At 35.0% G+C, this 13,646-nt stretch overlaps 1 protein-coding gene across 4 annotated transcripts in view; it reads right to left on the bottom strand.

The window, feature by feature from the left end:
- SPAST (spastin) overlaps window positions 1-13,646 on the bottom strand; it is a 54,843-nt gene that overhangs the window by 24,337 nt on the left and 16,860 nt on the right. Inside the window, exons 2-4 of one of the 4 annotated variants that reach the window (XM_038561208.1) lie at window positions 12,559-12,645; window positions 9,934-10,017; window positions 2,562-2,657 (exon numbers count right to left, since the gene is read on the bottom strand). In XM_038561208.1, the coding sequence (XP_038417136.1) occupies window positions 2,562-2,657; window positions 9,934-10,017; window positions 12,559-12,645 (267 nt within the window). The remainder of the gene's footprint in view (window positions 1-2,561; window positions 2,658-9,933; window positions 10,018-12,558; window positions 12,646-13,646) is intronic. The other 3 variants (XM_038561209.1, XM_038561210.1, XM_038561211.1) reach the window with 3 other exon arrangements.

Below are 13,646 nucleotides of genomic sequence, written 5' to 3'. Positions count from 1 at the left end.
AAAAAGGAAGCATAATTAGAATATACTATTTAGTTTTAGGTATATAATACTAAATCATAATAATGTTAAATTTGATTTTTCAGTATAACTAAAAATAGTGATATTTATATATCAGAAGATGAAGGGTAATGTTGGTATAAAAATTAAACCTTCTTTTACTGAATAAGAAGTCAATGCACATCAAAATAGTATACCGATCAGTAATAGCAACCTAAGCATATTATCTAGAAACATAGTAGAACACAAAAAATAGAGTGAGACATTATATGAGAAGCCAGACTAGGGGTAAAGGCAGGAAGAAATTAGGAAGAGGTAGGAAGAATACTATTTTTCTTTACAAGCCTTTCAGTATTTATTTTTTCATCAACCATTTAAGTTACAATCTATGAATAAATTATATCCATTTAAAATGTATAATTTGATAAGTTTATAAAGATGCATTTAAAGATCAAATAGCCACTAACATCAAGATATGAAATGTTTCCATTGTAGCCAAGTTTTCTTATATTCATTTGCACTCCATCCCTTATTGCCCCGACCTAGGCAATTACTAATCTGCTCTCTAACAAAGTAGGAGTCACCTGATTTAGTAGTTTCTATTGATCTAGGTTCAGAGTCACTGAATCATTTGACATTTCCAATCTGCTGGTAAACTTATCTAGTAAATTTTTTATTTCAGCAACTGTACTTTTCAACTTTAGAATTTCCATTATTTTTATTGTGTAGTTTATGTTATGTCCTAAAATTGCAGGTTTGTTAACTGATGCCATATGTCAATTCTTTGAACATATTTATAAAAGCTGCTTTGAAGTCTTTGCTACATCAACATCTGGGCCCAGTCAAGAGTCAGTTTCTATTGACTAATTCTTTTCTTGAGTAATGGTCATACTTTCTTATTTTTTTACATGTCTAGTAATTTTGGGTTGAAAACTAGACATTGTAGGTAAGATACTGAAGTAGTAAGTGGACTTCGGCATAACTATTTCCTAAGAGAGACGAAGTAACTCATCTAAATGAAATATCACAGAATATTCCAGAAGTGGGTGACACCAGTAAAATAGGCTTGAATGAGCCAGCTCATTGACTAGGGCTCAATGGGTATCAATTACCAGTGCTGCATAAATTAGCTGTGCAGTCAATATGTCCCCCAACAAGAAAATAGAATAGAACAGTCAGATTACTAGGTATTTAAAATAAGATACGGTGATTTTTTTTTAATATAGATCCCAGGAAAATAAAGTTTTGCATGGCAAAACAAAACCGTGGGATCTCATATATGGAATGAAGTGGAAGAGAAGCAAGATAACAAAAGAAAGGCATACCAGCTCTTCAGGGCTAGAAAATTTTTGTTATTTACCTTGGTAGGATTACTAAGATCTCAAATTTATATCTTGTAAACTGAATTATTTATATGTGGTACATTCTTATATATTTTTAAAGTTCCTTAAACAAATCTCAGCTCTTCACATCTGTGTTAAGAGAAACAGGCAAACTACTTCTATACTCGAAATAGTGTTTTAAATCATGTTCAGGAAGAAATAGGAAAAGGAATATAGCCAGTGACATAGGGCTCTGTACTGGAAGACTAAACCAAAGTGAGAACTCCTTTAAGAGGGAGGTAAAGCCAGAGGGGAAGATTTGATGACTTACTGTCTCCAGTCCATTGAAATCCACTAACTGTAATTCTTCTCTATTAAAGTTTTAAAAGTTCTGTATTACATATGAATGAAGAAGGCAGTTGTTGTAAGGTCTAAACTAAGGTTTTTCTGTTACAAAATGAACAAAACAATATTTACTTTAAGAAAATTTAAGCCCTGGACAGAAAACTAATGCTGAAAAAGTCGCCAATAAAACTAGCCAAGATGTCAGAGAACTTAGGAAATGAAGGTTCCCCCTGCCCCATCCAAACAAAACAAAAAAGCATGTAATCTTCTGTAAGATTCCCAAAGTTCATGGAAAACAAATTTAACCCATAGAAAATTAATAGTATTCTAATGTGTGCTCACTTTGGTAGCACATATATTGAAATAGTATTCTAATGTTACCCCTCGCTATGTGAACTCAGCCTTAAATTTTTCCTAATAGGTACTATGATAAAACATTCATATGTAGTATATATGAAAATTGCTGTGCAATTAAAATTGATATATAACAGAGAAATTAAAATTTCTGCCCTAAAAACACATTATCTCATGAGAACTTGGTACAGGTATACATTAAAAAAAACAAACAAACAAACAAAAAAACCCTGCAAAAGCTGAAAATACAATAGAAAGAAAAGAATATTTTAATAATTTAGAAAAATGAACCTTTACATTTTTTAATCTCAAAAATGGAAGGTTGCAAAATAAGCAAATAAAGCATGTTGAGAATTGTTATATGTTACATATTTATACACCATGAATGATATGGCGTATCAACTTACTTTTTTCAACATAGCCCTGTGAAAACAAGTCAGCCAAATCTACCATTAAAAAATCAAATCAACATTATCAGGTTATGCAGGACTCTAATCTGCATGCAAGCTTTATTATTTTACATGTTAGTTAACCTAAACCCACCTGACTGGAGATGTCCGTTTCGGCATGTCAAGTTAGTACTGTCATTATAGACATCCGTTTGTGACTTGGAAAATTGCAAAACTGGTTGCAGCTTCTCTATGCAACAGAGGGAGGGGTAGAAAAGAACAAAATAAACAAAAAGAAAACATACATAATGAAAAAATAAGATGTCCATGTGAAAATAAAAAATAATTCAAGGTGTTAGAAGATGAAGGGTTTTGGTATTTATATAAAATTTTCTTTAAAAATAATTAGTAAAAACTAATACGTTAAAATAGCAACAGAATTCACAATTGATTGGCTATGTTCAAAATATGCTGGGCAGCCCGGGGGGCTCAGCGGTTTAGCACCGCCATCAGCCCAGGGTGTGGTCCTGGGGCCCGGGATCGAGTCCCATGTCAGGCTCCCTGCATGGAATGGAGCCTGCTTCTCCTTCTGCCTGTGTCTGTGCCTCTCTCTCTGTGTCTCTCATGAATAAATAAATAAAATCTTTAAAAAAATATATATGCTTATTCAGGTTTGGTAACCTGAGGTAGTTTCATATTACTACTATCCCCAGCAAATATTTTCTAAGTATCTAATATATCCACATCATTATGTACGGAGAACATGGAAACAAAAACAAAAAAAAAAATGAATGTGGTTTTTATCATCCAGATACTTATTGCATATGGTTGGCAACTTACAACACAAATATGTATAGATTTTAAAGATTAGCACAAAAGAAAGTTAAAAAGGCTTTACAGAAAACGTGGGCTGTGAGTTGGCTAGGATTTGAAAAGACAAAAAGAAGGGACATTTCAGGAAAAGAAAACAGCACTTAAAAATGACAGAGGGAAACTATAAGGAATGTCTAAGAAATGCCATATTCGGCTACATGTTAATATATGTCAAGCAAAAAAAAAATAATAAAGGCAACAGAGCAAAAGGGAATAAGCATGCTGCAGAACAGTGTACAGTATACTACCACTTATTTAAATACACACACCCATTCATGCTTGTATACATGAAGATTATCTCTAAAAAGGACTCAGAAATGTCACAGCAACTGCCTCTGGGGAGGGGAAATGAGTGGCTGGGACATAGTATGGGATGGATAACTTCTCTTTTCTTTCTTTTTTTAAAAGGAATTTATTTATTTATTTATTTATTTATTTATTTATTTATTTAAGACACATGGAGAGAGGCAGAAACACAAGCACAGGGAGAAGCAGGCTCCCTGCAGGGAACCGGATGTGGGACTCAGTCCCAGGATTCTGGGATCATGCCCTGAGCCAAAGGCAGACGCTCAGCCACTGAGCCACCCAGGTACCCAGACAGATAACTTCTCACACTTTAAAAATGTTGTAGCATGTCCCTTTGTTACCTATTTCTAAAATTAATCAAAGATTTAAAAGGATTATTTCAACTCTATCCTTGCTTTAAATTACAACAAATCCTCTCAAGATCCAGGTCTCTAAGGTCTAGCACCTGAAGCCCAAGAGAGTAGCAGTTTGAGCTGTTTGCCCCTACATCACTGCTGCACTCTCTTTTCCTGTTCGAGTCATTCATACTGCTACTTGATTAACATCCTGCTTCACCACTTTCTAGTATGAACTTACTTTAGCCTCAGCTTTCCAAGGGTCTTAAGGATTAAACAAAATAATATATATAGAGTATCTATTCTGTGCCCCTATTCATAATAGGGGCCAAGTTTTTACCATATTTATTTTGTTGCAGTACTCCAAGTTGTCATACTGATTTTCTTTGGTACTAGGAAGTCAGTGAATACACGCAAAAATATGGCACATATATACTAACTCTTCTAAACTTTCATTTCTAAAGTCAGACAAGCAGGCGCCATGCTAGGTTTATGGTACAACCGCACATGCCTTTGGGACAGGTTAAATAGCAGCTACCCTTTCTGCACAAAGCACAAAGTACTGAACAGCTTTTGTATCCTAGAACTGGCTGATACAATACACCTTGGAGCTTTTTGTTGTTGTTAGTTAAGAGATAGGTCATCTGATTTTTCTGAATGATACTACTCTTCACTCTACTGAGAAAGAAACCATTTATGTTGGTAATAGACAAATTAGAAAAAAACCTGATTTGTAAGTATCTTCTTTATCAATTAACATTATCTTCAATGAAATGTAAGAAAAAGATCATATAAACATTCATTACATAGTAAAAGTACACAAATTAAATCCTTGGTTTTGATAATAACCAGGAATAAAAAGCCACAGATGTGGCTTTTTTGGTACGTAGGGTTTAGATTTACATGTGTGAAAATATACATATAACACAATTGTAGTTACTGCTAATGTGAACCTGCTCCAAATAATTTTTGTTAAAGAAAGTAAATTTAGTTTAATGCTTCCTTTTGGAATCATTAAAGGTTGTGTAGATTCATTAATGATTTAAAATAAAACCATAATCTTGCTTCTTGATCCCCTCACATGTAATCCCTACACAACACAGCCTAAAAGGAAAATCTTACCACATAACTCTTTAGCAGCTTCCCCTTGCCCAGAGATCAATATTCAAGCCTCTTTATATAACATTAAGGCCCTCCATGATCTGCCTACCTCTCTTATACATACCGAGCAATCCCAAATTCACTTCTCCACCAGCACCTTTCCCTACCTGCCATGCTATTTCTTACAGAGTCCTTGTTCATGTTGTTACTTCTTGAAATGTCTTTTTTCCCCAAACATTCTTTAAAGCTTTATCTTTTTTTGGGCAGCCCGAGTGGCTCAGCAGTTTAGCACCGCCTTCAGCCCAGGGCCTGACCCTGGAGACCCAGGTTCGAGTCCCACATCAGGCTCCCTGCATGAATCCTGCTTCTCCCTCTGCCTGTGTCTCTGCCTCTCTCTCTGTCTCTCATGAATAAATAAATAAAATATTTAAAAATAAAATAAAATAAAGCTTTATCTTTTTTTTAACCTCCCCTTTGTTTCACTTCTTCCAGGAATATTTCTCAGACACTTATTTTCCCACCCCTACAAAATATTTGTGTATCTCCATCCTGCAGTGATAAAGATTCATCTATTTATGTGTCTGCATCCCCCCTATATCCTGACTACCTTAAGAGAGGAACATTATATCCAATCTATCAGTAAATCTGTTTGATCAACTTTCAAATATAACCATATATAGTCAGAATCCAACCACTTGTTACAATTTCTCTTCATATCATCCTGGTCCAAGCCTCTCATCATTTTTCTCCAGGCTTACTGAAATTCCATAATGGTCCTACTTGCTTTCCCTGGCTCTATCCTTGGAGTCTATCAGCAATGAGATCTTTTTAAAATTTAACTCAGGAGCACCTGGGCGGCTCAGTCAGTCGGGTGGTCGACTCTTGATTTTGGCTCAGGTCATGATCTCAGGGTTGTGGGACTGAACCCCAGTGGGGCTTTATGCTCAGTGAGGAGTCTGTTTTTCTCATTCTCCCTTTGCCTCTCCTCCCCTCACTTGTGCTCTCTAAAATAAATCTGCAAAAAAATTTAAAATAAAATTTAAGTCAGATTATGTCATTCCTTTCTTTAAAATCCTTATAACTGCTCCCCATTTCAGGTGGTAAAAGCTCAAGTCTTCATGGTGGCTGATACGACCCTATGTATTGGATGAACCCCCTCTGTCCTATTAGTTCTCTGACTGCATCTCTACTATACTCTCCTTGCTGGGGCACACTGGTCTCATTGCTTCTCAAACACACCACTTACGTTTTCCTAGGAGATTTATACCAACTTTTAATTCTCTCTGGACCACTCTTCTCCTAGATACCTGCATAGCTAACTCAAGTCATTTTTTCAGAGGCATATCTGACCATCTATCTATGTATTTATCTATCAGATTTTATTTATTTATTCATGAGAGACAAAGAGAGAGAGGCAGAGACAAAGGGAGAAGCAGGCTCCATTTGGGGAGTCCAATGCAGGACTCGGTCCCAGAAACCCTGGATCATGAACTGAGCCAAAGGCAGGTACTCAACCACTGAGCCACCCAGGTGCCTCCTGACCATCCTATTTAAAACTAAAAGCCCAAACCACCTCCCATCCACTCCTAATCCCCATTACTACGTTTTACTTTTTTTTTTCTTCATATATTTATCACCTTCCAACATACTATATAACTTATATATTTATTATTTTTTAAAGTATTTTATTTATTTATGAGAGAGAGAGAGAGAGAGAGAGTCAGAGGCACAGGTAGAGGGAGAAGCAGGCTCCATGCAGGGAGCCCAACTTGGGACTCAATCCCGGGTCTCCAGGATCAGGCCCTGGGCTCAAGGCGGCACTAAACCACTGAGCCACCTGGGCTGCCCACTTATTTATTTTTTATGTTTACTCCCTACTGTCAAGTTCCCCCCCTACTGGAATAAAAATTCTATAAAGGAAAGATCCTTGTTTATATCCTAAGTGCCTAGAACATGGTAATCACCCAATAAATATGTGCTGAATTACTGAATAAATTTAATTATACCTTGGCACTTTACCTGGTCCAGAATAAAGACTTCATAAATGGATGCTGAATGAAGCCATATTTGTTTTTTTACAATAGGGTAACCTCCAGGTATGCCAAAAAATTTTTTTTTATCTATGAAAGCTTTTATACTTAAGCTTTGCTTGAAGGTTTACTAACTTGAAGATATATAATATATAGGAACTCTTCCCATTTTATCAGTCTTCATCCCCTCAAACCAGACCGTATGGGGAACTCCCAGTATGATTCTCCATACTAATTAGATAACTATTGGGCATACCACCTCTGAAAAACTCCATTTCTTAACCAATACACAATACACAAATATGTTCTACTATGTACTTGTACATAGCTCTTTTTTTACTGTCTTTGGTATATATATTCCCAGACTTTGAGTTCTCATAAGATAGGAATATGTTGATGCCTTCTATTCCACCTCTTCTTTTTTAAAGTAACATCTTTCAATGCGCACATAGCACTTTTGAGGATGACAAGAGATAATGACATCCAAAATATCAATTCTTTTAATGTCTAGCTCCATATCATATATCCTTTTTTTGTTCTCTCCTTTAATAACACAAATAAAAAATTACAAAGTTGTATTTAAAGACAAGTCTATAATTGATGAGATGCTTCCAATAATTTGTCATACCACATCTTCAAAAGATAACAATCCGCTCCTAATTATTCAATTTGAAGCATGCTATAAAATGTTCCTGCATCATTTATATACTTTGTACACATAGTGACAGGTATTATAGCTAAAACACATAGAAAGTACCAAGTGAACAATTATCTTACTACAATAACCTCATATATAATATTTAATTTTATTTGATAAGTAATAATCGTCACATAGGAAGTAAGAAGACAAACTCTGTCAGCCACAGAAACCAGGGGAACACTGTATTGTCAGTCCCCTGAAAACATTAAAGGCTTTTTCACCAATGTGGGGCAAAAAACTTACAAACACAACGGACCATATAAGAATGAATAGATTAATGTGTATGTGTGTAAATAGATGAATGAATATTTATGTATGCATGTATAAATACATTTTTCCACAAAAGCAAGGTAGTGATTACAGACAGGTAAGGAGGAGAGTAAAACCCAGCATTTTGGAGTACTTACTATGATTAAGTTCCTTCAATAATTCAATGGTCACATATGGTGGGATAAATATTATCTATCAGCATACAATAAATGAGATGAAAAAGGCTCAAACATGCTAAATAACTTACTACAAATCACAGAGCAATAAATACATAAGATCTGCCTATTGACCAAATATCTATTTTTATCACATCCAGTTATAGTAGAGAATCACTCAAGAAGGGTGGGTTTTAGTTCTACTTTGCTTCAGGGGTAAATTTACCTTAAAAAGATTTTTAAAACCTATACCTTCAAATAGAAGATCGAAAGTTTCTCTTTATAGGCCTATCCCAGCTTATAAATGCATAAAGAATGACAGAATTATGTCAGTAGGCCTCAGTCATCAACTGCTACTACCATCACAAGATGTCAGAACTATAGTCAAATAAACACACAACCACTTATCTAGTAGTCTTATTAAAAAATAAAAATCAACTGTCAATCCAATCCAGGCTCTATATTCAACTATCAATCTATAGGGAGGGCAGACCATATTAAAAGGTACCATGGAGATTCACAGAGCAAAAGAAAGACTGCAGGAAATCACGATGCGTCAAAGATCCAGTTCATCAACAAATAAATTACAAGAAAAAGAAAAACAGATGAACTTGAATATTAAAAGAAACATATCATATGAATCTTAAGATCCTGCTTCAAAAACTTATTAGAAAAACAGTAAGAATTATTAAATTCTAACTAGACATATAATTATTATATACACATTATATTTGAACACTGACTATTTTTTTGGCTATTATTTTTTGTTAATACTAAAAGAAATTATTGGGTTTTTTCGATGGAATAATGGCATTTTGGTAATTTTATTTTACTTTTTTATTTTTAATTTTTGTGTTTTAAAGATTTTATTTATTTATTCATGAGAGACACAGAGAGGAAGAGATGTAGGCAGAGGGAGAAGCAGGCTCCATGCGGGGAGCCCGATATGGGACTTGATCCCAGGACTACAGGATCATGCCCTGAGCCAAGGGCAGACACTTAACCGCTGAGCCACCCAGGTGTCCCTTTTTCTTTTTTTTTTTTTTTTTTTAAGATTTTTATTTATTTGAGAGAAAGACAGTGAAAAGAGAGCATGAGTAGGTGGTGGTGGGGGCGGCACAGGGTAAGGAAGAGAGAGAAGCAGGCTCCCCACTGAGCCACACAGGCACCTCTGGTAATATTATTTTTAAAGCATTTTTATCTTTTAGAGATAGAATATGAAATACTTGTAAGTGAAATAAAAAGATGTCAAGAATTTGTTTCAACATAATATGAAGTGGGGGTGAGTAGGTAGGGATTTACTAGGGTTGGCAAACTTTTTCTATATAAAGGCAGATAGTAAATATTAAAATATTTTTTAAAGTTCTCTATTGACAGGCTCTGAGGGCTGTATGATTTCTGTTATCAATTCTTCAATTCTGTCACTGTAGTATGAAAGCATCCAGATAACAGAGAGAGGAATGAATAACTGTGTACCATCTTATAAAATTAGGCACTAAACTGAGTTTAGTCCATAGGCTGTAATTTGCCAGTTCTTGAGTAGATAAATCAAAACTATGAATTAATAATTATTAGAGGTGAGTGATAATCCATTATACTCTTCTATCTGGAATATGTTAGAAATTTTCTATAAGTTAGAAAAAAATCTAGAACACATTTTTAAGATTATTGATCTATTTCCATCCACATTTAAAGTTTCACTGAACACACATTTCAAATACATCTCATTCCAGTTATACAATTCATTAATTGATACCTAGAAGTTGTAAACGGTCCTTGGCCATAACCAAATTAGTCATCATTTTAGCTTGAAGGCGTCTAGCTCTTTCATACTGTTCACCTAGAATAAAGGGGAAAAAAATTAAAACATCTGTGTTTCCCTACTAATATTACTTCAAGATAAAATATTATACCAACTAATCTCATAGAGAGTCATAGTCTTTTCCTTTTTAAAAATTTATTTATTTGAGAAAGAGAGAGAGAGAGTATGCACGTGCAAGCAAAGGGGCAGAGGGAAAGGAAGAGAAGCAGACTCTCCACTGAGTGCAGAGCCTGATACATGGCTCAATCTCACAATCCTGAGATCAAGACTTGAGCTGAAATCAGGAGTCAGATGTTTAACCAACTGAGCCACCCAAGTGCCTTGGGAATCATGGTCTTTTAATTTTTTTTTTTTTTTTTTGAATCATGGTCTTTATAAAGAAATTAGTATATTTTAAAAAATCAGTTACAGGAGTGTACCTGAGTGGCTCAGCTGGTTAAGCAAATGCCTTTGGCTCAGGTAATGATCCTGGAATCCTAGGATCAAGCCCTGAATTGGGCTCCCTGCTCAGCAGGGAGTCTGCTTCTCCTTTTCCTTCTACCCCTTCCTCCTGACCATGTACTCTCTCTCTCTGCTCGCTCTCTCAAATGAATAAAATCTTTTAAAAAATTAATAAATAAAAATAACAGTTACAGTTTCTTATGATGATTTCAGATCTATTGTGGTATTTCATGGATTTCACATGTCATTTCATGGATTTTCAGAAATATTTTTTCTCTACATTAAAAAAAATTATCTGAAATTGAGATATGTGTGTGTGTGTTTAAGAGAGAGGGGTGGGCAGCCCGGGTGGCTCAGCGGTTTAGTGCCACCTTCAGCCCGGGGCGTGATCCTGGGTACCCGGGATCGAGTCCCACATTGAGCCCCCTGCATAGTGCCTGCTTCTCCCTCTGGCTATGTCTCTGTCTCTCTCTGTCTCTTTCTTGAACAAAAAAATGTTTAAAAGAGAGAGAGAGAGAGAGAGAGAGGTAGAAGGAGAAAGAGAACCTTAAGCAGGCTCCATACCCAGCGTAGAGCCTGTTGTGGGACTCAATCTTCCAACCCTGAGATCATGACCTGAGCCCAAATCAAGAATTGGACGCTTAACTGACTGAGCCATCCAGGAGCCTCAAGAGATGTATTTTACAACCAGTACCAACTTACTAAAGCTATCAGCCAAATTGCACTCATACCACAGTTTGTCATTTCCTGTGCAGGAACATATTTGGTCCTTGATACTGCAATTATAGCTATGTCTAAATAGAATGAAGACAGTACATGCAATAAAGTAAAAGTTAAATTCCAAGTGACAAGAAAAGAAGGTATCATAGGTTGACATTGTTTTTTCTCTTGATGGTACAAAGGTATGTTCGATTCAATGAGATACTATTTTTCTTAACAAATTTTTCTTCTAGTTCTTCTTCCATGGAATTGACAAATAACAGCAAATACATTATGTACATAATTCATAAAGTCATGCTCATAAATTCATGGAAAGACTCAAAGGCCTAACCTCCCATATGTATTTGTTCTATTCTGCTCTCTTTTGTGCAGGACATCAGCACCTAGAGAAGCACTCAAAATAAAAAGAGGAGAAAAAAAAAACCTGACAAATGTTAGACACACTGTAATTATTAGAGATTAGCTGATGCAAGTAATAGAGTCAGCCAACCAGACAACAAACAACCACTGGGTAGACTGATCCATAAGGCTAAGATTCTCAGCCTACATATTATTTTTTCTTCTGAATTTATTTTAGCATGATAAACTGAAACACTCTGTTTAATAGTGGTGCCCACATACTACACAATAATCACAGCATAATATTTAAAATTTCAGGCTCCAAAGGCAGATTGCTTGGGTTCAAAGCCTGACTCCATCTACCACATGCTAGCTATGAGCCCTTAGGCAAGTTACTGAACTTCTTCATACTTAAGATTATTTATGTGAAAAATAAGAATAACAGCAGCAGCCTCAGAGTGTGGTAAAAATTGCAAAAGATAACACCCATGAAGTATACACAATGATGTTTGGGCACACACCACAGTGTGCAATAAATAATACCTATATATTTAAAGATAATATTAGACTCTAATTTTTAATTTTAGGTGATAAGAAAGTAAAGATGAGAAATGACTGCTTAGGTTTCAAAAAGCCAAGTATGAATCAAAGTAAGACATTTATAGTTCATATTCTAATATGCAGTCAAGCATTACCCACAAACAGAAAAGGGAGTCTAATTAACTATGCCTTCCTTTTTGACAATGAGGGAAGGACCAGGTTCAAAACAGAGCTAAAAATGAGGCTAACCATCAACAAAAGCGGGTCAGAGAAGACACAGGTAATATACTGGACTGTTACAGTTAATCAAGCTGAAGCACAGCTGGTTATAAATTAGATTTCAGCATAGGTAATAAAACATTAATTGTAAATCTATAAATGTTAATAATAACATTTGAAAAAAAATAACATTTGAAAAATCTGTCAAATACTTTTAGAAAGGTAGCTATATCTGAAATTAGGGCCATCATGTGAATATAATTTGGGATGCCTATGAAACAAATGTAAATATAATCTTACCTTGTCCTGTAACTATGACAGCTATTCCTTTTTCTAGTTCTTCAATACCTTTCTTATACCATTCCACAGCTTGCTCTTTTTGTCCTGCTTTAAAATAGAAATAATTATTTGTATATATATTATACGTTATATACTAGAATATACTAAACATTCCCCAAGTAATGCTGTTATTAGATAATACGTGAAAAAGCAGGTTGTGACCATATATATCTGAGAAATATTACTATATGACTTCTTAAACCTTTAGCATCCTAATGTACATATGAATTTCCAAGAGGGGGGTATAGACTTCAATGTTTCTCAAAATTTTAGGGCTGTGAGTCCTTTGCTTGCCATCTCATGATATTGATGCTTATAATCACTGAAATACTATACTATGGAAAGAAATTTTAATTAGGGAGAATATATTTTAAATAAATGGTTTTCAAAATCCATACTATTAGAATATATAAGCATGATTTCAATAATGGGGGAAAAAAGCACTGTTTCATCCAATAGTATTGAAATCTGATGTAATTTGTTCATTGTTGGGTGCCTACTTTCAGGCGTTAGTTTTTATTTAACAAATGACTGCATCATGAGAACTGATACATGAGATTACAAGTATGGCATTTAGTAACACATCCATTTTCTTTGAAACAAATGACTGGTTTATAACATTAATTCTTGATCCGAGTTAAAAAGGATCTAAGAATTCAGCAAATCAAAATGTGTGTAGGATATTTCTTTTTTTTAAGATTTTATTTTCAATTAGTACACATTTATCTGCCAAGGAACTAGACATTCTTTTTTCTTCTTTTTTTTTTTTTGAGAGAGAGCTTGCACACATGTGGGGGGAGGGAGGGATGGCAGAGGGGGAGGGAGAAAAAGAGGTGGGGGAGAGAGAGAGAATATGAATGAATCTTAAGCAGGTTCCACACCCAGAAGAAGCCTGACATGGGGTTCAATCAAGAGTTGGACACTTAACTGAGTCACCCATGTGCCTCTGTAAAGTGAGAACAATCATATGCAACTCTCAGTTTTTGAAAAATAATTTCTTAGTCCTTAGAATCTGCAAAAGCCTAAGAAGCACAGAGATATAGTAAAGG

The sequence above is a fragment of the Canis lupus genome, chromosome 17 (genome assembly GCF_011100685.1).
Source record: "Canis lupus familiaris isolate Mischka breed German Shepherd chromosome 17, alternate assembly UU_Cfam_GSD_1.0, whole genome shotgun sequence".
In the NCBI taxonomy this organism is placed as follows: domain Eukaryota; kingdom Metazoa; phylum Chordata; class Mammalia; order Carnivora; family Canidae; genus Canis; species Canis lupus.
Note: the sequence above shows the minus strand (reverse complement) of the source record. Positions and strands in the feature narration are given on the sequence as shown.